Genomic DNA, 23946 nt, shown 5'->3' with positions numbered 1-23946 from the left:
GGGGTGAGGTGCTCAGCTATAGCCCCTCTTGGTCCCAAGAGTTTTATTTTAGTGCAGCAGATGTGAACTGTCTCCTTGGCACTGCCCAAAAGTGCTGCCATACTGTGCTAGGAGCCATGCTGGCACAGGCTTTCACAGAGCTCACAGACAGGCATTTCTATTCTAGGCGAGGGAAAGAAACAAACAGAGGAACACGGCGCTGTTTTTAGTACAAGGAGTCAGCAGCAGCTTGGCGAGAGGATGGCGCGTGACATTTCCGTGAGCAAGGTGTGCTGCTGCTTGGTGGAGTGGGTCACAAGCACCTGGCTGCCTCCCTCCCTCCCAGATGCCTTTTCAGGAAGTCAGCATTGCTCAGACAGGCCTTTGTCCTCCCGACTGCTCGCACAACATGCCAGGCTCGGGACTCAAGGTGGCCAAGCAGCTTCTCTGAGCCCTGTTTTTCCTTGGAAGGACTGTAGACTGTAGCCAACAATTTTGCTACTTTGTGAGTTCTTTTTTCTTCCACCCTTTTCCACCTTTTTTCCATCCTTTCAACCCCTAACACTAGATAGGGGGGGGGGGGGAGGAGATAGAGAGGAAAGGGGGCGTTATTTTTAGACGTCTTCCTGCTGATTAGGAACTCCGAGTTCCTCGAGGCAAGTTTGATGTTTGCCATCAAATTTCCTTGTTCTTTGTTCTTTGTGCGAGAGTACTTAACAAACCACAGCTAACAGCAACCAAGAGCAACCAACCAACCCACACCCACCCTGCCTCTGGGGCCCTAGCGTTTATTCATACCCTCTGAAAAGTCTCAGTTGCAAAATCTGTCTGCTACTGGCAAAGTCACACACTTGTGCTGGGAGAGCACAAGGTAAATCATAGCTGCTGTGGACAGTCTGAAGCTGCCCCAACCCCACACCTGAAACTAAAACAAAAGCACTTTCTTATTTCTGTGTTCTTTAAAGAAACCAAAATTCTCATTAAGGCAGACGTCAACCCCTGACCTGCAGGCGTGTCATCATCCCAATCCCTGCCTGTCTCCTGACCTTAGCTGAGACTCTTGCTTCTCTAGGTCTTTGAATATGAAGGGTAGGCCAGGATTTATCAGCACCCACTCAGGCCTGACACCAAGCATCTTGGAGGAAGCTGTTAGTCTTGAGGATCGGGGTGTGTCGTGAATCTAGGCTAGAATGCAAGTGGGCAGACAATCAGTTCAGCAAAACTGTGTATGTAGATGTGGTGCCTTTAATCCCAGTACTTGAGAGGCAGAGGCAGATGGGTCTCTATGAGTTCAAAACCATCCTGGTTTACATAGAAAGTCTCAGGCCAGGCATTGAAAATAAGTCACTGTCAAAATCCCAAACAAGCAAACAAGACCATGCATTTATTGAAATCCTACATTGCTTCAACATAACCAAAACAAGTGTTTCTTCCTCTCTCATGCTTTTCTCCTGCTCTCAGCTTTGCATGTCTGCCTGCACTCTCTCACACATTTACTCTTACCTCATCAGAGTGGCCACAGGGTGCCACGTCTGTGCTCAGCGGTGGGATGGAGCAGATGGTCTCAGTCCCTGTACCCTTTTTCTGTCTGATAGGGAATGGATCTGCACTCAGGCCCTCGAGAGGCAGCCATACATTGTCAGTGTATGGAGAGGAACCATGGGACCATGAGGTGTACAGCAGCTTATGCCTGGTCTCTGTAAGGAAGGCACTCTCTAGCCACAAAACTGAAGTAGTAGGCAAAGAAAGCAAGGGGCGGGGGGGGGGGGGGGGGGGCTGGCAGTCAGTATGCAGGGACTGCATTGTCGGTCAGCTGATCTGCTCTTTTCACCCACGTGACTCTGGTGCCTCCCAGAGACAGCGCTTCAGCTGCCACTGTCCGGAGCTCTGACTAAAGGCACCCTTTCCCTGTTAGGAGCAAGCCCAGAAACGTACTTGCTGCCAGCATGCACACAATCGTATGATAGATAGGCCTTCACCCATCTGGGGCACACCTTCCTGGGATCAGGGCCTCCTACCTGGCACAGCCATGCTTCCTTGGCTGTATACAGCTCAGCCCTTGAGCTCAGTCCACCCACTGTCAGGTCCATCTCTTCTCTGTGTGTTCCTCATTCCTTGATGAGGGCAGCCACAGGGCCTGAGACTGAACCAGTTGTCTGACCCTGGCTGAGACAGGTACGGTAAGAGAGCCTTGGGGGCTCAGATCTGTTAGCTTCTTTTTTCCCTTCCCTTCTGATAGGTGGCTTCAGGACAATGGCTGCTGCTGCTTGTCTCCCACAGTTCCCTACAGACCCTTGCCTCCTTCCAACCTTGCAATGTGCTCACCTGACTTAAGCCTGGCTGGAGCTCTGCACTCTCTCCTCTGCTTTGTTTTCTTCTTGGTCCAATCCTTTCCTCCTCTCACACTGGCCTTTCTGCTTCCTTCTGTAGACTCCTCTCATTCTGGCAGGCCTTGGCTTCTCAGAAATTGGAATCTTGATGCTCAGTACCATTGAGATAGCTTGATAGCTCAGCAACAAAGACATGGATGAACAAAACAAAGGGAGAGAGGGGGATGGGGAAGGGGGAGAAAGTGCTTACTTCATTAAGAAGGAGCTTTGTCTGGTTACCTTAACGAGCGAGCGGTAAGTTTCACCTGGAGAAGGCCTTCTGCAGAGCTTCTCCTCTGCATCCTCTTAGCTTCTTCCCTGACCTTTCCACCCATGCTTGCATATCATCCACCAGGAGCTAACTGGACACAAACCCCTCAAGCTTGGGGAGCTGCACAAGAGTGCCAGATGCTTTCACTGTGTAGACAAGGATTGGAACCTGGAGGGGTGAAGTGCTTTGGGGCATGTGTGGGGTGTGCTAGCCGTCTAGACAGGCAGGCTGCCCACTCTCCCATCGCACCCTGTCAGCGGCAACTCCTGAGCATGCTGCTGGGATGGCGGCTTCTCTTTGAGACTCTATGCCTCTTGCTTTGTTTGTCCACTCGTTGATTGACTGACTCATGGCGCTGAGGATGGAACTCAGGACCTTGTACATACGAGGCAAGTGTGTACTCTGCACCCCAGTCCGTTCTCCTTCTGTTCACTGAGACAAGGAAGTGCCTCTCCGCGTCTGCACCTCACACCTTGAGTGCACAGCAAGTCAGTAATTATTGCTTATTATCAGGTGGCATATTTAACATATAACCACTCACAGCAGTGCTAGTGGGACTGTTCCAGCTTCCAGTAGTCAGCTGTGGAGGGGCCGCCTCACAGGCCTCCGTGGGGTGCAGGGTCCTGGAGCCTGTCCTCTGATGCCCTTTCTGGAAGTGTGGCACTTTGCTAAAGTTAAATCATGTTGACCATGGAGGAGCAACAAAGCACAGAGTCAAACTGCCCCTGCAGTCAACACCAGAAGAAACAAAGCACGGCCACACGGTATGCCCGGAGCCCATGTGCACTTGGCTTGTCATCTAGTAAGTCGCTGTGCTGGTTGCCAGGTGTATGTCGAGTGCACGGCATTCCTCCCCTGCCTCAGCCATGGACACTCTGAGTGAGAGCCAGGTGACACTGCCTTAAGATCCCGGGAGCCTGACTTCTCAGAGGCTCTGTCTACTCAGCGTGTGCTTGGATGGGCTGCACTACTGTGGGCTTCCTTTAGGCCGCCTCAGCATGCCTGAGGGAAGCATTAGGTCAAGCCATATGACAGCTTTGCTGTCTGTCCATAGGGCAGAATCAGCCACATGTGGCAATTGCTTGTGTCCCACCTCTCACTAAGGAGCAGTCAGTGTCTTTGTCCCCTCATTGTGGGCTTGCCGTGCTTGCCTATCTGCTGCGTATGTGTGCAGGTGTGCACTTATACACCGAGCACAGTGTTTATTCTCTGACGCCCTGAGACCAGTGACAAACCAATCGGTACATTTGATCGCCAACAGTGTTCTTAGTGGCCCTACATACTAATGTGAGCCAAATCAGGTCATCCATCAGGATGGGTGGTAGTTCCTGCGTTCACTACCCTGTTCTCTACCCCTGCCTTTGTGATAGTCTTAAAATTTCAAGTTTTATTCTACCTGGATTCTCTCTCCCTCCCTATCCCCAACCCAAGCCAGCTTTTAAGTCCCAATGGATGGAGTATCTCCTCTTCCCTGTCCCCATGGCTTGCTTGTTTGTTCCTGTGTCATACAAGCTTAGGCTTAGACATGTGCAAGGTCAAGTATGGGTTTGGGCCATTTGCTGCCTCCTCTACTTACTGCCAGTTGACCTCAGACAAATAACGTGAGAGTATTTGTAACCTAGAGACCCTTCGAGCCAGCCCTGGTGAACTAGTCTCTCAATGTGAAAGAGATACCATGTATCTCTTCTGCTGTATTCCATAGGGTCTGTGGGTTCCTGTGATCTGTCTTATAGTGGAGCAAGGCTCAATGTTTAAATGAATACTAGAAACCAGCACTATTCCCTCACAAGTTTGAGGAAAAGCATTGGTATGGTTGAATTCAGTCTGCAGAGGTGTAAGTGTGGTCATTGGGTGCTTCTCCACCTTGCCTTCTCCTGTCAATTGGCACAAACACACATTAACAGGGATTCTAAAGTCCCTGTTACATGGAATTCTAAAAAAAAGAAAAATGTAAAAAAAACACTTTTCTGGCATCAAGCAGGGAATGAGAACTTTAGAGACCAGTTCTCATCTCTTATCAAATCCCTGTTTTTTAACTATGGAAATGAAAGCCCAGAAAAACCACTGGACAGAGTAGAGATTGCACAGTTGGGAGGAAGTGGCATTCACCAGCTGGATTGCCTGGCTAGAAAGTAAATCAGTTTCATCTTGTTAGTGCAGGAGCTCTAATAGGGTATGTTTTAAAAACTGCCGTCTGAGCCGAGATGCAGCTCTCTGTATAAGGCGTCCAGCTCATGCTCCAGGGTTTCAGGTGTTTCCTGAGGTTGTTTTCATGATGTAAGCTGGAGGGTACTTAATTTTACTAAACAAAAGCTAAAACAACCCCACATGAGAAAGCCTGCTGCTCCCCCAGAGGGCCCTCCTTGCTGGCAGGCTTGTCAGGAGCGGGGTGGGGAAGGCTCTTGACTCAAGATCCATGGTTAGAACATTGTTATTCTTCTCATTGCTATGACTAAGTGCATCACAAAAGCAACTTGTGAGGGACTGTTGTTTGGCTCTCAGCTTCAGGGCAGATACAGTGGCACAAGTGTGAGGCATCTGGTCACCCGGCATCCACATTCTGGAAGCCGAGAGGAAGACTTTTGCTCAGCTTGTTTCTTGTTTCCTCAGTCTTACACTCCAGCCCATGGTATGGCACCACCTGTGAGTTTAATGTATATCCCCCACCTCAGTTAATTTACTCAATAAAACCCTCACAGACTGCCTCGGAGGTGTATTTCCTGGTAATTCCTGACGAGTTGACAATGTTAACTCTCAGGGCATCTAAGATAAAAGCTCCCCAAATCAGTGAGAGTGGCTGAGACCACTGTTGTGAAAGGACAGCATCCTGGGCACAGAGAGCACCGGGTGACAGCAGTGATTCCGTTGGCCCATTTTACAGAGGGATAGAGCTTTTGAGGTGTCACACAAGCCACTCAAGACTGTATAGCTTCACATTATAAAACCAACATTCCTCTGCATGCCACCCTCCCTTCAGGTCCTCTGGGACTCGCCCCGAGCCCCAGTCACTGCTCTCATTTCCACTACTGTGGCCTTCTTGTGGCCACAATGGAGACACCAGCATTTGTCACTGTTTAATATGGTTCACAAGTGGAGCACAGGGAAGGACCCACAGCCTGCAGGGGCAGGTGTATGGCTAAACCTGTGATCTGTTTGTCCAATAAAGAGACAGCTGAAGAGGAAGTGGGAAGCCACATTGGGCATCAAGTGTCAGGAATAGCAAGACAGCTGCCATTTTAAACTGAATTCAGTGGGATAGGAGGTGTATCTGCAGGAGAGCTCCAGGCATATTGACTGTTGTACTTACTCCTCTAACCCTCCCACTGCCCAGGGGCCCAGCACTAGAGTCCCCGCCCCTGCCACCTCCTGACATACTAGTCTCCAGACCCACACCTTGATAGGAACCAAGGCTCCTGGCTGCCTGCCAAGCTCAGGCTTCCTTTTCTTAGATGGCAGCCTTCTGGGTGCTGAGAGAAGTGTTGGGTGAGTCTTTGTAGCTGTGTGGCCACTGTGCAGTGGTGCTGTGGTCAGTGCTGGCCTTTTGTCCAATTGATTCCCTAATGGGATGGGGCTCGCAAGTGTGGCTGTGTCCTGCTCAGTAGCACTCACCTCTCAAGATGCCCTGTACCACAGTCTTTAAGGCTGCACAGTGATTGTATCATTACATCCAGGATACTTGCAGCCAACCTGGCTTTGCTGACTGCCTCCTACCCTTCCTGAATAGGGGTGCAGTGTGTCACTGTGGACAGCCACATGGTCTTCCTGGGTTTACTTCTAGGAAGGGTCAGTCCCCTGGTATTGGGCTTTGGGACGTTCATGCAGAGCCTCTCTTTTGTCATCTATAAGATGGGGTAATTGCACCACCCCATGAAAGGTTAAGTGAGACAACATTGACGAGGTACATCATAGGCAAGTGGCTGAGCCTCTCTGAGACAGTTCCCTTCAGTGAGTCTCAACAAGGGTTGGCTTTGTGCTCAAGGAGATAACTGAAGTCAGTTTTGGTTGTTACAGAGGGTATCCGTGCTCTAGCACCCAAGGAATCCCAAGAAGGGATGTTGTAAATACTGCATATAAGTCTACACCATAAAGAATTAGCCTGTCCAAAATATAACAGTGCTGAGTCAGGAGGTGCTGAGCATCCTCTAACTGCGGAAGGATGCTACTGATGCCGTGGGCTGAGCTGTCCAGAAAGGTAGCAGACATGGGCACATGCCCTCCAGTGGGGGCAGTGAAGGCCTTCTCAGAGCATCCCATAGCCTGCCTAGAGGCACCACTAGGCTTTGAGGTGCCAGCTGCTTCACTTCCCCATCCTACAGTGGCACTGAGGTGGAAGAGGGCACCGCCTGGGAACTGGCTCCTGTATCTCTCCCCAGTACAGCTGTGCAGGCACCAGGGAAGTAGTGAGGATGTGGTCAGCGTGCTTAGGATGGGCACAGCTGATGCTGCTCCCACAGGAGCTCACAGGCCTAACCTTCAATGTTGAGTGTTTAAATAAAACGTCATATTCTAATGTTGGCTATCATTTCTTTTATTGTTTCTGGGCCCTTTTGTTAGTAAGAGTGCTGCCTTGACCTTGGAAGTGGACTTCATTTTTGCAAGTGGCTTAAGTCTTATCCTTTCTAAGACCCCAGGGGACCTAGACACAGAGGAGATCCTCGAAAGTAAAGCCCATATCACATGATCCAGGGGCAGTATGTGTTCCTTATACAGGTACAGACACCCAAGGCACACACAGGATTCTACAATATTCTGGCCCCAGAAAGCCTCTGACACAATAAGGTTACAGCAGAGCCCCGTGCTCCCATGTACCCAGGCCCTATTGCCTTGTGATGTGGTTAGGAGAGGAAGTGAGAGAGGTGTCATTCCTCTCTGGACCAGCGTCCCTCTGCACTCTGGGAGGCCTGCTCATTCTGGCTCAGTTGTTCCTCTCTTACTCCAAAGCCATCATTTTGTGGAGATCTCTGTCTCATTGTGACCAGCAGCCAGCTCAGGGGCCAGAGTCGAGTCTTCCTGAGTGGCTGGTGAGACTTTAGTTTACGTCTGGAATTTTTTTTTTCTTGCTGTGTGTATGTTTGCACGTATATATGCTCATACACTTGTGTGGGGTCGGAGGACACCGTCGGGTGTTGGTTCTTGCCTTCTGCTGGACTTGATCCAGGGTCTTGTTTGCATTTCCCACTTCGTGTGTAATCTGTTTCTGGGATTATCCTGAATGTGCCTCCCCATGGAAAGGGCTGGGTCTAAGAAAACTATACATGTCTGGCTACAGGCTCTGGGGATTTGAACTCATGTCCTCAACTTCTGCAGTAAGTGCTTTTACTTACTGAGTCATTTCACCAGCTCTACATCTGGAATTTTCTAAAGCACCCACTGCTCCTGGCCTTGTGGACGGGGCCTTTCAGACTCAAGCCTGTCCTAGCCTAGGCCACTTCTGCTTGCCTCATGCCCAGGGGACACCAGCATCAGTTGTGGCTGTGACCAACCTCTAGGTGGCAATGGCTGCCTGCTCTGTAGGTTCCTGTACCATCCCAGAAAGAACTTTTCTCTCTTCCTATAGCACAGTAGCCAGCACTCACTCCTGAACTATTCCCTCTATAAATTTCGGTGCTGGTTAGCACCCTTTCCTACCTTGGTTTCAAACGATAACGTTTGGCAGGTGACCCCATCCCATGTCGTATAAGCTCAGTGCAGAGGGCTAGGGGCAGTCACACACGCAGTCGATGCTAGTGTGCCCGTTTGCTCACTCACTCTGAAAGGCCTCTGCTGAACATCTGTCGTTGGCCAGGTATGGAGGGTGCTGGGCCGTGAAGAGTAAACCTTGTAGTAGGCTGGTGTTTTAGAAGAGGGAAGGCAGAAAAGTTAGTAAATATGTATGCATGGTGCTGAAGCCAAATGGAAGACAGAGAGTAACACAGAAAGAATGTCGGGTAGGGATGCCACAAAAGCTTCTGCACAGTGGGGGAGAGTATGTTGTGGCAGAGCCATGGGAGACAAGTGGACTGAGCTGTGGATATGCGTGGGGTTTAAGGCCAGCTGAGGATGAGCAGGCCCTGCAGGCACAGAACCCTTGTATGTAGACAGAGGCAGAAGATGCCTTCGGAAGAATGCCCAGAAGACCTAGGACTAGGCTTTCAGGGCTGCTGGGAAGGGTGCTGAGGCAAGCTAGGGTGAATGAAGTTGGTGCTGATACGGAACTCTATTAATATAACTGGGGTCTACCCTGGCATACACGAGCAGTCAGGGATCTGCTGTGCTTGGCTTTGACCAGAGAAACTCTTTTAAATGTCAGATATTCATATAGGCCATGGTTTGAAAAAGGATTTGGTTGCTTGGAAACATGGGCACTGAGGTAGGGCATTTGAAGATTTCTGAAGCTAAAGGTAGCTTCAAAATGCATTGCATTTTGCTGTCAGTGTTGGCTGTCTGGGCCTTAGTTTATTCATCTGCAAAATGGGGATAGCAGTTGTCTTTGCTCTGTGTGTGTGGGGGGGGGTGGGGTGGAGTGTGTGTGTGAGTGTGTGAGAGAGAGACAGAGAGAGAGAGAGAGACAGAGGGAGAGACAGAGAGAGACAGAGAGACAGAGAGACAGAGACAGAGAGAGACAGACAGACAGAGAGACAGAGAGAGAGACAGGCACACAGAGAGACACAGAGACGAAGGGAGGGAGGGAAGGAGAGAGAGAAGGAAGGAAGGAGGGAGGGAGGAGAGAGATTTGCATTGCTCCTCCTCCCAGCCCAGGACCGCACAGAGAGTAAGCTCATTCAACAAGACGGAGGCTGTGCAGAAGACACATAAACACAGTAGATCTAAGCCTTGTTCTCTGAGATAGATCCACAGAACTGAGAGAGGCACCATGAGCACGTCTGGAAGCCTCTCTGAGCTTTGGCCCCCCTGCATCATTCTATGAGGATTAAAGAGTCGTGGGAAATGGCAACATGGCAGACAGAGCATATCATAACCAGGCAGGCACTGGCTTTACTTATTTCAGTGAGCCCGGTGTATCAGTCAGGTACTGCCATAGTCATGGTATAAAAGACAACCCAGCAGAGCATCTTACTGGTTCCTGTTCATATATGTGTGTACTCGCCCAGGACTCAACTGATCTGGGCTGAGCTTGCCTCCAGGACTTGGTGGGTAAGATCCTCCACACCTCTCACCCTTTGTGTCTTAGACCAGGAGCATGTCCACTCTGGCAGCAGAGGCGCTTCCCTATACTCTGACATGCGATGGGCCAAAGCAGATAATATGGCCAAGGTCAAATGGACACTCTGTTTCTTCTAGGAACCCTAGAGTTACATGCAAGTGGCTCCGGTATGTGAGCTGATTGGCTGTGGTATGCATGTTGGGGACCAAGTGCTGCTACACACCAGGCTGGAAAGATAAAGTGGAGTCTGGAAAAGGTGGGGGCTGCAGGGTCCTGGGCTGGCTGGGAGTGGGAAGGCTCTACAAACAAGGCAAGAGAAGGGGAAGCCCTGCTAGGAAGGGGAGTTCTCCATTGCACTGAGCTCAGAGGAGCTGTCTGGACAAGGTAGACTGCAACCTTACATAACAGAGCTTCCCACCAACTGGGAGTCCGGCTGTTAATTAATCCATCACAGTCGACAAATGGGAGAGTAAACCTACAAAGTGTAGCCATCTTGTCTTACTGTCAAAGATGCCTAAGTGACATGATGCAAGTAGCGTTTCTTTTCCTTCAGAATGATATTTAAAGACTGATCTTTGTGTGTATGCGTCTTAAGGTCTTACTAAGTTACAATTCCTAGGCAGTCCTTATGTGTTATACAATTCCATGCATGCTTATGTAGCCAAATTCTTGTTACAATTCAGCTTCTGTTAGCACAGTCAGAATCCTGCCCTTGAAACATTCATAGTCAACATTCTCCAGATGGACATCCTCCCCTTTCTCTTCTCGATAAGCTTTAGAAAGGACTAAATCACAGTTACTCCAAACATCCCACATCAGTGTGTCTGCAGACAGGAGCACTGACCGGAAGCAAGGTGTAGCCTGGTCATGATACCTTCCTTTGAGTTCAGCCAAATTTAGCTGCCAGATGAGTTGGTGCTAAGCTTACAGAAAGTCCTCCAAGTTTTAAAACAGCAGCGTTATTTTTCCAGTGTCTCGGTGTGCAGCCCAGATTGGGCTCAAACCCATGATCGTCCCGCCTCCACCTCCAGGATGCTGGGACCACCACTCTCCATTGCTTATTGGAGTTTGAGTTGAGGTGTTAGAAAGAAACTGGGACTTTAGTTGTTTTGCTGTTGTTTGGTGATGCCATCCAGGATGAGACAGGCTATTTGTCCCTGCACTTGCAGCATAGGCCCCATCTCCAGGAAGAGTCTACCATTACTACAAGTGTGACAACAAACTACAATCCATGGCCATGTCGTGTGTTAGTCTGTTGGCTGCTGCACCTGGGCTCACACATGACCCTCAGCCAGACCATCAGTGGCCTTGGCAGGATGTCCAGGAGCTTGTGTTTTTGGGCAGTCAGTTCCCACAGGGCTACTCAGTCATTTTTAGACTTTCTGGAACCTTCTGTATGTCTTGCAGGGTTTCCAGAACACGGGGGCTTTGAGGGCTCTTCTGGAGTCAGAAGGGCTCAGGCTAGATTTCCATCTTCCAGAGGCTCTGGGTCTCTTTTGTAATATGAAATTGTGGTTTCAGGCCATGGGGTTCCCACAGGGAGTCAGAATAGGGTTGAGGCCAGTGGAAAAGGCTGTAAATCAGTTATGTATATTAGAGGCTCAGAAACTCTGGGCGTGGCCTTGGCTTGATAGAACTTCCTTACTGCGTCCAAGATAATCGGTCAGTATGTGCACCTAAGGTGTTTCTGTGTGTTTGTGCACACCTGATGGTGTGTGTGTGTGTGTGTGTGTGTGTGTGTGTGTGTGTGTGTGTGTGTGTGTATGTGTGTGTGTTAGTAGCATATGTACCTGGCATGTCTCTCTGTCTGCCTAGCAAGAGGTGTTCACACCTGCCTGGCTAGGTGGGGGTTGTGTTTTTCTTTTTTTCCGGAGAGGATCCATAGGCTTACTGAGGTTTTCTAGAGAGTTTTGGCCCAGGAAGCAGAGAGAAGTTCTAAGCTCTCGACCACTAGGGGCACACCTGGGTGGATGAGGGCTCTTGGCTTGGCATCTTGCCTTCCAGGTCCTTGCAGAGCAAGTGCCTTGTTTCTCAGCCTCAAAGAAATGCTGGAATCTATTGCTGGAGTCAACTCTGACTCTGAGGACTCTCAGCCATGAGGCCTCCTCTGTGGTGGACCCTGAGTTTTGACATCAAGCAAGGCCTCTGCCCTTTCCTTCCCCTCATGAAGCTGCCCATCCCACTCTTTAATTGGACTTCACTCCCTTGTGGAACTGCTAACGTGATTATGGCAGACATGTCCTTCAGGACACCACTGAGCTCTCGGAGGTGCCCTACAATGACATAAGCAGTGTCCCACTGTGCAGACACTAGCAGCTTGTTTCAGGCCCCCAGCCTGGTGATGGGACCAGAGCATAACTGAGGTAGCAGTGGTTCCATAGCTGGGACTTGCCTTTGCTCTGCCCTCCTCCCCACTCATGGAGGTCAAGTCAGCAGGCTGGGCATTTCAAGGCTCACAGGGGCTGGAGGATGCCTACTGGAGCCTGGACTTGTTGAGGTCAGGGCCACGGGGAGGAAAAAAAAAACACAAACATGGGTTAGAAAAGACAGAAGGTCAAATCACATCTCCACCTGCCTACTGGCTGCAGGCCTTGGGGCAAACGGCCCAGGCCTCATTTGCCCAGCATTTCCAAGATAAAGCTGAGACAGACATAATACCCACAGTGAGTGCCTTCCGTGGTGCTTTATAAGCGAGGGAGGTAGGAACACGTTCTTCTCAGCCCCATCATGGGCATTAGGGACTTCAAAGAAAGGAACACTATGGTATCATTTGAGGGAGGAACATGTGCCCAGAAGTTTGTTTGCAATGTACTTGCAGTTGAAATTTTGTCTCTTGGGATGATGAACAAGTCCATGACTAATATGTCTCTTTAAACATTCATCAGAGAGGGCTGTGCACACATCATGGTGGAGCCTTCTACTGTGCAGTGGGCTTATGATCTGAGAAAATTACTGCAGAAGCCCTTAAATTAAATTGTGTGCTTGTCAAAGAGGAAGAGTAAGGACTGTAGGCTCTGCCTTGCAGCTGTGTGAAGAGGCCACATCTGCATTTCTCTGGGCTGTGTTCGGTGAGAGCAGTAGCAGTGTCACTGTGGGTCCTGCACTGCACCTGAAGAGGCTGTACGTCCTTTCTCATCCCTGAGCCTGGATGGACTGAGTTGGCATTCTGGAGCATAGCTGCTCCAGCTCAAATAATCCTATTGGCCTTATTTCACTGGAGTCTCTGGAGTGTGTTTGGTGAGGATGCTGAGGGGGAAGCCAAGCCTGATATAAACTGAGGCAGGTGTGTATGTGTGTGTGTGTGTGTGTGTATACTTGTGTGTATGCATGCGACATAGTATTCATAGGGAGTTAGGGCAATGGTGACTGTGTGTGTGCATGTGTGTGTACATGTGTATGTGTACATGTGGCATGTATAGCATTCATAGGGAGTCAGGGCAGTGCCAATTGTCATGTACTTTCATTTTCTACCTTTTGCAGTGAAGTCTCTAACTGGACCCAGAAATCACCAGTTCGCTAGACTAGTGGGCTCTGCTGGGATCTGCCTGTTGTCTCTGCACCGCTAGTGCCAGGGTTGCATGCATGTGTACTCAACCCAGCATTTACACGAGTGCTGGGCATCCCGGTCTTCATTCTTGCATTGGTGGCAGGCACTTCTCTCACTGGGCCACCTTCCCAGCCTGTTTCTTCATAGTAGGGACGTCGCAGTGTATGTGCAGACCAGGCATGTGCTTACTGCTCACTTAGATTTGATTGACAAGGCCTCAGTCTTACGCTTAGAGCTGGACAGAATCCAGAGATCTCAGGCAACAGAGGTCAGACAGAGTCTGGGTTCGTGTCAGCCCTTATGTAAGTTAGGGAATTGGCCTTTGAGTAATGCCTCAGCCCACATGCATCCATCATGGGCTCAAAAAGTAAGAGAGAGCCAGGCTGCAAAACACATAGCACATCATAGTTTGTGAGGACGGCTGAGTGCAGGCACTCGGCCAGCGACTGTGGATAGCTTTCTGCTTCCCCACATAGCCCAGAGGAAGGTTTGGCAGCATGTCCACCCTGGCCTCTCCAAGAAGCCTCAAAAATGTTTCCAGTAACCCCCCTTTCCATCTTTCAAAACCACAGGTATTCTTTATGATAGTCAGTGTGAGGCAGAGAGGGATAAACAGGTCCGGGGACCCCAGCACCATCAAGTTGGAGCAGTTGGTTTCTTTCCTGGAGAAACCCAGAGCCTGATCTACATGGATTGAAGGCTCTGGGTACATGTGGTGAGACAGGGTGAGCATGCTGGAAGGCCGTGTGTCAAGGAGCCTCTTTAAGGGCAGCAGCGGGGGAGCCTCCCAGCCCAGTGGATCTGCTTGGAGAATCACACTACATCCCTCAGCCCACTTCCCAGGACAAGAGGAAGCCCCATGCTCTCCTATGGTCCCCAGTGGCGGAAGCTGTTCATATGAACTGGAAGTCCTGGAGCTGTGTTCCAGATGGCAACCATTTCTCTGTTTTCACCATTGAGCATGCTGCTGTCCAGATGCCAGACTTCTTTTTAAGCGCAAGGCTTCCCCTGCTCAAGAGAATTCGATTTAGAAAGGAGAACTTAGCAGGCAGCTGCCTATTGTTGTAGGCTGGCCTGGCCCCTCAGCCTTACTGGCCTGACTCAGGCATCATCTCTTCCAGGAAGCCTTCCATGATTTACCGTCACACTGTGCTGTATGCAGTGTCCCCGGCTGCCCACTCCTTGCTTCTCTCTGTTCTAACACTTCCACCACAGGACAGAGTTTTTTGTCTGTCTGTCTTTGTAAGTGGTGTGTGGGGTGCTTTAGAAAAGATGGACAGCTTTGCTGATAGCGGCAAACCTGTTATGTGTTACCTGCCAGCTAGAATGGCTGGCTCTAAACAATCTTCACGGGCAGCCGCCTTCATCTCATGCCATGAAACGACTTCATAAACTTAGTGAAGGTCGAGAGGCTAATAAACACATCAGCTGTAGCAGGAATGTGCAATTGGAATTGCCCCAGGTAACCACAGCCCCAGATTGTACTCATAGTCACTGTTCTGACACCCTGGGCCACATGCCGTGTGTCCTCAAGGCCAGCACAAAGCTTGGTACCCAGCAGATGCTCACTCAGCAAGTGTGGGGCAGGCTGCAGTGGATGGGATGACCTGCAGGACACTGCCAGGGCAGTCTGTCCCCTTGCTCTTGTAGATCGAGAGTGTGTGCCCCCTCACCCTTACCCTTCCTCCCCAAGGCCAAGAGAGAGGTGCTCTGTTACCAGACTTGTCTCTTGTACTGGAGGCTGCTCTGGGGTCCAGGGGACAAGAGTTCACTGTCGGTTATAATAGTTCTGATGGGCCTGAGAATGGTGGAACATCAGGTCTTCCTTCACTTGTCATCACGGGGGAAATGCTGAGGCACTGTGCGTGGGCAGGTGGCCCAGGCTCTGACTTTGCACAGCTTCTCAGCTAGTTCTCTGGCCACAGGTAGGGTCTTTAGCCTAGTCCCCAGAGAGCCCTTGTGCTAGCTCTGTGACTGTGGCTGGCTCTGCATTCCCTGTTCGCTCTCGGACAGTGGCTCTTCCTGAAGCTTAGCGACAGTCTTCATCCTGAGACCTTCTGAACATGGTATTTTGATGATCCTTCAGTCCTCTGTGAGGATGGAGGAAGAGTTGTACCATCCTCAGGGTGCTGAGCAGATGCCTGGCAAGTAACACTTTGCTTCTCTGTCACCAAAGTCAGGCAGAAGGAAGTCTGGAAAACAAACAAACAAACAAACAAATCATAAAGAAAATGAGAAGCTATCAACTCATGGAAGCATCCTTTCTGGTTTCATTTCTGGGCTGTGACTCTGCTCACACATATGTTGTTGGAATTATACCTATCATGGGCTGTAATAGTTTCTAATTTAAACAAAATAGAAACAAGATCTTACTCTGTAGCCCAAGCTAACATAGAGCTCACTGTGCAGCATCGGCTGGCCTCGGAATCATGACTTCTTGCCTCGGGCTCCCAAGTCATATGAGTCATATGATTCTAGGCATGAGTTACCATGCCCAGCTCTCCTCTTTGCTCTGTAAGCTTCCATATGCCAGTTATGCCTCTTGTTTTCTCCGCATTTCTGATACCAGGCTAAGCCCCGCCCATCATCTGCTGACATCAGGCCAAGTCCCGTCCATCATCTGCTGACATCAGGCTAAGTCCTGCCCATCATCTGCTGACACCAGGCTAAGCCCCGCCCATCATCTGCTGACATCAGGCCAAGTCCCGCCCATCATCTGCTGACATCAGGCTAAGTCCTGCCCATCATCTGCTGACACCAGGCTAAGCCCCGCCCATCATCTACTGACACCAGGCTAAGCCCTGCCCATCATCTACTGACACCAGGCTAAGCCCTGCCCATCATCTACTGACACCAGGCCAAGTCCTGCCCATCATCTACTGACATCAGACCAAGTCCCACCCCATCATCTACTGACATCAGGCTAAGTCCTGCCCATTATCTGCTGACACCAGGCTAAGTCCCGCCTTATCATGGCTCTTGTTCCTTTGTTGAAGCAGGGTCTCTACATCCAAAACTCACTTCAAAATTTGCTTCTACCTCGGGAGTTCAGAGTACCTACAGGTGCTCCAGCTTGTCATTTCTTTTATTTTTAAAACTTCTGCATTGAAAAATAGTTGATTGATAAATACAAAGTATACATATTCAAAGATACAACATGACAATCTGTTGTGTGTAAACATTAAGTATAAATTATCTAATACATTCCTCACCATCTGAATTTAGTATATATGGTGAGGGATGATGACACTTCTCTTACCAATTCTAGAAGACAATAGGCATTAGCTGTAGTCACTGCCACAGGGTTTCTCAGAAAGTAACGGATCTTGTGGTCTCCACATGAGCTCCCTCACCTCACCCTGGCACTGCAGCCTCTGGGTGTGCTCTGCTTAAGTGTTGTCACAAATGGTAGGACATGCATACCTCTGATGTATACATGCTGGAGGCTAGAAGTTAATTTGGAATGTCATTCCTCAGCAGCTGTACACCTTGATTTTTAAGACAATGTCTTACTGTTCTATTGCTGTAAGAAGACACCACGAACAAGGGAACGTATAGAGGAAGGTGTTTGACTGGGGCTTGCGTACTGTTTCAGAGGTTAGTCTATGATCATCATGGTAGGGAACATGAGGGCAAGCATGGTGCTAGAAGCAGAGAGCTTACATCTTGAGCACAGGCAGAGGCGGAAAGAGAGACTGGGGTTTGTGTGAGCTTTTAAAACCTCAAAGCCCACTCCTAGTGACACATCTCCTCCAACAAGGCCACACCTCCTCCAACAAGGCCACACCTCTTCCAACAAGGCCACACCTACTTCAACAAGGCCATACCTACTTCAACAAGGCCATACCTACTTCAACAAGGCCACATCTCCTCCAACAAGGCCACATCTCCTCCAACAAGGCCACACCTACTTCAACAAGGCCACACCTACTTCAACAAGGCCATACCTACTTCAACAAGGCCATACCTACTTCAACAAGGCCACACCTACTTCAACAAGGCCACACCTACTTCAACAAGGCCATACCTACTTCAACAAGGCCACACCTCCTCCAACAAGGCCATACCTACTTCAACAAGGCCACACCTACTTCAACAAGGCCACACCTACTTCAACAAGGCCACACCTACTTCAACAAGGCCACACCTACTTCAACAAGGCCACACCTCCTCCAACAAGGTTACATCTCCTTGTCCCTCCCAAATAATTCCAAACAGTTCCACTCATTAGGAGACAAGCATTCAGACATATGAGACTATGGGGGGCCATTCTAATTCAAATCACCACAGCAGCGTCTCTCACTGACTTAGAACTAGACAAGCATATCAGTCTCCTGTCTCCACATCCGTCCACCTTACCTAGCTCTTTTGTTTTTGTCTTTTGGCACTTTGGGTCTTTTGGTACCTTTGTCAAGCCATGGATTCACAAGGAATGGACTTCTGCAGCTTAGGATCCTCTTACCGAGCATCCCCTGGCTGGAGCAGCCAGCCTTTCTGTTCAACCAGTTGCTTGCTCTCTGTCCCTCTCTGGCCCTTGCTAATCTCCCTTCACCTGATACATTTTCACAGAGTGCTCGATATGCACAGTAGTACTCTTGGCAAGGGCCGTGCCTTGTTTGCCCACAGTAGTGCTGGCAGCATGCTGGGTGACGTCGTATACTACCAGCTTTGCCATGGTGACATTTACAGAATGTTCCTTTCTACATGGTACCCATTCCTCTGCTGTTGGCGACACTTCCCATCCTTCTTGTTATAATTTCATGTGTATGATAAAGCATATTTTCTAAAAGGCCTGGAGCATATACGTCAGATGTCTTCCCTCCCCATGCCCATCATTTTGTACAGCTGTTAGATGGCACTTGTAGCTGACGGTAACGCCTTGCCTTTTTAAATTTCTAGACTCAAGCCAAGGCCCTTTTACTTAAGAAGCAAGTACTTTATTTACTGAGTCATCCCTCTAGCCTTTTGGTCTTTTCCCTGTGTAATCAACCATTAGCCTCAAGCTCAAGTCACCCTGACTCAACATAGACATTCAATACCACTGCTAGACTTTTTTCAGTCTGATCTTTGTTCTAAGCCAAACACCTCTCATGATTTCCTGCATCCATCTTCCTCACCCAGCTGGAGATATTGTGTCCCTCTCCTCCAGCTCTTTCTCCATTTGAATTCATCAGGGTTCTTTGCACCTTTTTGGACAAGCCAACAAGTTTGAGAGGCCAGGGATGAAGCCTGGCTTTATTCTTTAAAGATCCCCAGTGCCTACCTACAAGGGGATAGAAAAAGCCACCAGGCTGCCTCTGAGCTGGTGGCACCTAATTGTGACCATGGAAAGAGACTTAATGTGAATAGGGTCTGGAAGGTAGAACACATGTCTGAAACAGTGTTCTCGAATCTGGTCACCTTGAAAGGTGAGCCAGCAGGAAGACCAGGCTTTGGGAACCATTGGCCAAGCCTTCTGCGGAGGCTCTCAGATGGTGCTGGCTGTCTGATCGGAGTACAGTGTGTAGAGCCGGGCACTATGCTTCTCCCCCTGAGAGACTGTGCTGGTTCATTCCACTTCCCAGGCCTCCTCTGTATCTCTGTCACAGGCCTGTAGGATGGCGCTGGCAGTCCTCAGTAAATAACTAATGCGTCTCCGTCTCCTCCTCATCTCCCTCGCTTACATAACCCAGTGAACTGGAAAGTCGTTTGTCTTCAGCTAAGTTGTTCATCTTCTTTGCAGCATTTGGTCGCGATAATATCACTCCATCAGTGTGGTCCTATGGTAATTTGGGCATTTTGTTCTAGCACCGAGGACATTACAGTTAATAACACATGAAGCCATTTCATTAAAAGAAAAGTTGAACGAGGATACATTAACATGGGCTGTGAACCAAAACACAAATCATCTCACTCATTGCCTATTAAGGAAATAAAATGAATTAGGAACCTCAAGGCATCCTGAAGAGCATCTAATGTCATCTGACTCTTGAATGTGATAGTCCTCACGTCAGTGTCATGCTGTCTCTGCTTTCCTCTGTGAATATGGTGTGGCTCCGGGCCCTTCCTCCATCCGAAGCTCTGAGCTTGGTCTCCTCTGCCTTTTGTGTCATGTAATGGTGTTTACACATCTTACTTGTTCCATGGCTTCATTTTAAAACAAAGAAAATCACTGGACCTTAGAGAACTTTTTATGCAAAATGTCTGGTACATTTTGAAAGGCATTACTAAGCCATATGTCCATGAATTCCAGGAAGTGAGAAGTCAGACTTGTGTTTTCTAAGAGATACAAGACCTGTATTTCTCTGGGCCTGTTGGAATGCTCTGGGCTTGGTAGTGTAGACCTGCCATCCCATATACTTGAGGTGGGGGTGGGGAGGAACTGAAGCAGAAAAATCACAAGTTCAAGGCCAGCCTGAACTACTGCATGAGATCTCTGAAAATAAGAAGAGAAAGTTGTAACTGGGGTGTGGCACATTGGTTGCCACTTACTCAGCATGTATGAAGCCCTAAGTTACATCCCCAGTACCAAGGAGAGGAGAAAACAGCATCATGTAGAACTAAGCATTTGCTTCTGGGGTCAGGACTTCACATGGTGCAGAAGATGAGTGCAGAGGGAGGTGTTTAGTGACTGCCAGCAAGCACAGGCAGCCTGGTGTTTTGCTTGCAAACCCACAGTTTGTATTTGTGAATCCTTGTCATGTGTGGGCCAGACTCTACAGTCTGCTCCTTGCCACGGTTTACAGCAGCCATTAACTTAGCCCCTATGAGGTCCCTTCCTGAAATAGCTCTCTGATTTGGGACTCTGGGTGTGTTTGTGACAGGGCTATATAAAGGCCTTGTTGGCCTAGAGCCAGCACAGAGGGTGCCCAGCTCAGACTGAGTGAGCCCAGTGTGCATCCTGGGTTTATTTTCCTGCTTGCAGCCCCCTCCGCCCGGAGGTGGAGGTGGGGTTGGGGGTGGGCGGGTTCTGACCTCTGGTGCTGCTGAGGTTGAGCTTTGTGCAAGCAGAGGGACCCGGGACTGGCCCATCCCCAGCAACGCCTTCTGTTTGTATTCTCTTGTCTGCCTAGCATTTGACAATTAATTAGGCATGGTAATTACCTGCTTTAATTTTGTGATTGCACATCCTATAATTACCCCTAATTCTATAATAGGGAAGTTCATGTACACAAAGGCAGTGGATGACGGAGGTGACAGGCCTTGCCATCTCTGCAGCTGCCATTGCTCTCTCTGCCTTAGACATGGCATCTCAGGACCACCCAGTGAGGCCAGCCTCCACCCCATTCTGCAGGGAAGACCATCCCTAGTGTTACAGTGAGTGTATCGGGGCAGGGGTGGGGGTGGCATGGGGGGTGCTTAGGATGGCCCAGGCGTCTCCTGTGTACAGTTCTGTGCCCATGTCTCTGCCAACCTGCCTCTCGTCCCACATGCTTTGGACTAATGAGGCTTGTGTTGTGTTTGGCAGGCATTTGACCTGGAACTTCTACCTGCCAAACCGAGCTTGCACATCTTCATTCTCTTCCCTGCCTGTTATCCTGCCCTCACCCACTGTGCCTGTGACCGGTGCTCGCTGAAAGGAACAACTGACACTTGGCAGATGTGTTTATGTGGGTACTGGACGCCGGTCTAAATGCCGGTCACTCAGCTCTCCCCACATCAGCATTGCCCTCATTTATCAAGCAGAAGAGCTGACCTAACGTACAAGAGGTGACACCAGGGTTCAGACCCAGTGCCTGGCCTTCCTCTCAGGGCTGATCCAGCCACACTTTACGTGTGAGTGGGCACTCGCCACAGTATCTTGGGCATAACCCCAGTTCTGCCCACAGTCTGGATTGGGAATCTAGGTCCTTGACAGGGAAAAAGCACAGTTTCCTCAAATACACATCATACAGATCCTGTCTTCCCATTGATTTCTACCTCTGTCTGCTGTGCGTAACCATTGCTCTCTGGTGGAAATGCAGGACACTTTAGCACTGTCCTTTGTGCTCAGATGGGAGGCCTTGCTTCTCCCCTAGCTCATGACAATATTGACCATGTTTTTTTTCATGCTAGCCATGGTAGTTTTGCCTCCAACATTCAGATCTGTATGGCCTAAGGAGACAGGTACAAGAGCACCCTATTGGAAATACCTTAAATGCTCATCTCTGCAGAGCAGGTACTGGTGCCATGTTAACATAGTGGAATATTATACAACCATGTCAAAGTACTATTGAGAGGGCATATAGCAACATGGATGCATCTCACATCTGGCCTGAGAAGGACCAGACACGGTGGATTATATAAGCATGACCCATTTATATGAAGTTCAAGAAAGAAGAGAAGAAATACAGGGAGAGTGCACAGCATTGTAGATGAGTGGAACTGACAAATGAGAAGCATGAGGGAGCCCATGGCATCCTGTAGGTATTCGTGTTTTTAGAATTAGCATGTCTTCATTGCACAGAATGGTAAGCTTCATCCTGACCTTTACTATATACATGGCAGATACCTTGATAGCATTTCCTTGTGTCATCCTGCATTGTCCCTTCTCCCACTGTACAGCTGGGTCCCTACTCTTCATAGATAGCCCCTCTTCTAGTTTCATGTCTGATACATGTATATATGTATGTGTGACTGTGTGCTTGTGCATGTGTGCATGTGTGTGCGCTTGCATGCACATGTGCACCTGTGGTGCATGTGAGTATGTTTAAAGCTAGAAGCCCATGTGAAAGAAAACACACAGCATTTTATTTCTGAGTCTGGCTTATTTTATTTAACATGATGATCTCCAGTTCTATTCATATTTCCACAAATGACATGATTTTATTCCTTACAGCCCAACAAAACTGAGATTTTATAGGTGATGATTTCATTATCCATTTAACTGTTGATGGGCATCTAGCCTGGTTCCTGAGGTTGGCTATGGTAAACAGTGTCTTGATAAACCATAGTACACATATATGCTGGTAGTGTGCTGGCTTTGGATCCTTCTGGTGTGTCCTCAGTTAAGTCATACATAGTTCTGTCTGAGCTTCTGAGGGGCCTGTGTCCTGCTTTGCATGGTGGCTGTAACAGTTTGTTGTCAGCAGAATGAATAAGGCTCTTCTAGGTTCCCATCTTAGCCTTCGTTGTTTATTCACTTGGCAACAGCCCTAGATCCTCCTTCCTCCTCAAGGCGCAGCCCATGCAAGCACATGTTCTAGGCTGTGCTCACCAAGGGACTGAGGCCCACACCTCATGCCCTCAACTTACTGTTGCCTCCTTGTGCTGTGTAGGCCTTTCTGGGGGTGACCGACTTCTGCAGGGAAGGGATCTCAAGTCTACTCTTTCCCTTCAGGCAGTGGTCCTGATGCTGGCCCCAACAGCACCCACCTATTTTATTTCCTTTTGCTGGGTCAAGATGAGTGGCTTTATCCATTGTTTAGAAGGGAACTTGGTTGTGTAGAAGAGACTGGCTTTTCATTCCACCAAGGAATTATTATCTTCATGGCTCAGGCTGAGGAAAGTTGGGCCAATCAAACTGAATTTGGGTAGAGGAGCCCTTGAAAGTAAATTAGTTACCTAATTAATTAAAGAAATGAATGAATGAATGAGTGAATGACTTAACAGTTTTCAACATGTGCACTCAGTTCTATGGTGTAGAATTCATGAATGAATCATTTGCACCTCAGGTTTCCCAGGTTCAGACGCCAAGCAGGTTGTTGGGGAGTGGCTGTTAGTCATGTGGAGGGGTTTGATGGCATTTGATTCTATCAGATCAGATCCTTAGTTCTGAGGAGAGAAGTGTGAGTGAGGAGGTGAAATCAGGGGCTTGTTAGCAAGGACAAACTTGGAGATTACACTAAATGCTCGGGAAAATGGCAAAACTCCTTCTCTCCCTGCTGTCTCCTTGTTGGTATGGGGTTCCAGAGACCCCTGTGAGCCCCAGCCCTTGCAGAGGAGTAAACACAGGACACTGGGGAGAAGGCAGCTCTGGGCCCAGATTCTTCATTTCCTTTTGTTTTCTGGGCAACTGACACTGCCTGTCTGAGCCCATGTCTCCATCTGAAGATGGTGTTCCTACCCTCTGCCTTACAGCTTAGCCTGTGGGCAGAGGAGAGGCACGTGCCCGGGGTAGTGCCCAGCACATGACTGAGTGTTCAGTGCTGAGTGCTGTGATTCGCTGGAGTGTGTTATTTCTGTTCAACCCTGGCCTCCCACTTGCCGACTTCACAGTGGCTTTTTTCTTTTAGAGTAGGAGTCACAGAGCTGAGAGCTTCATCCACATCTGTGTAAGGTGGTAAGGTGAGCCAGTCATGGGTGAGCCATGGCGCCTTGGCACTTACCCTGTTCCCCTGGCTATCGGTGGCCTCCAGGTATGGACTTGCTGCCCACAGCAGAAGTCAGCTCTACCCCGCTACTGTTGGCCCTCAAGTCCTTTGCTCCTGGAGACGGCTGCCAGCCTGACGTAGGAACATGCAGGCAGTGGAGCCTGAGAGACAATGACATAGATGATGGTTTATGTTGTCTTTACTCTTGAAGAGGAATCACTAACTCAGGAGAGAGGGGTCAGATTTAGGTGTGTTAAAGAATGTGAGGATGCACACCCTGCCTGCAGCTCACGTCTGAGGTCTGCACTAGATATTAAGATTGGAGAGTCCTGGGTCTACAGAGCTGAGTGTGGCTTCCTTTAGAG

The 23946-nt window shown here is 49.2% G+C and overlaps 1 protein-coding gene across 10 annotated transcripts in view; it reads left to right on the top strand.

Annotated features, from left to right (window-relative positions):
- The window catches only part of Snx29 (sorting nexin 29), a 413817-nt gene that overhangs the window by 344637 nt on the left and 45234 nt on the right, over window positions 1–23946 (top strand). Inside the window, exon 19 of one of the 10 annotated variants that reach the window (XM_039086861.2) lies at window positions 15944–19676. The exons of 8 other annotated variants lie outside the window; for them this stretch is intronic. In XM_039086861.2, the coding sequence (XP_038942789.1) occupies window positions 15944–16033 (90 nt within the window). In that variant the 3' untranslated portion in view covers window positions 16034–19676. Of the gene's footprint in view, window positions 1–15879; window positions 19677–23946 lie in introns of those variants that run through there. One more of the 10 variants, XM_039086862.2, reaches the window with a different exon arrangement.

This window comes from Rattus norvegicus, chromosome 10 (genome assembly GCF_036323735.1).
Source record: "Rattus norvegicus strain BN/NHsdMcwi chromosome 10, GRCr8, whole genome shotgun sequence".
NCBI classification, from domain to species: Eukaryota; Metazoa; Chordata; class Mammalia; order Rodentia; family Muridae; genus Rattus; species Rattus norvegicus.
The sequence above is the reverse complement of the archived record's forward strand: the minus strand, read 5'-3'. Positions and strand labels throughout refer to the sequence as shown.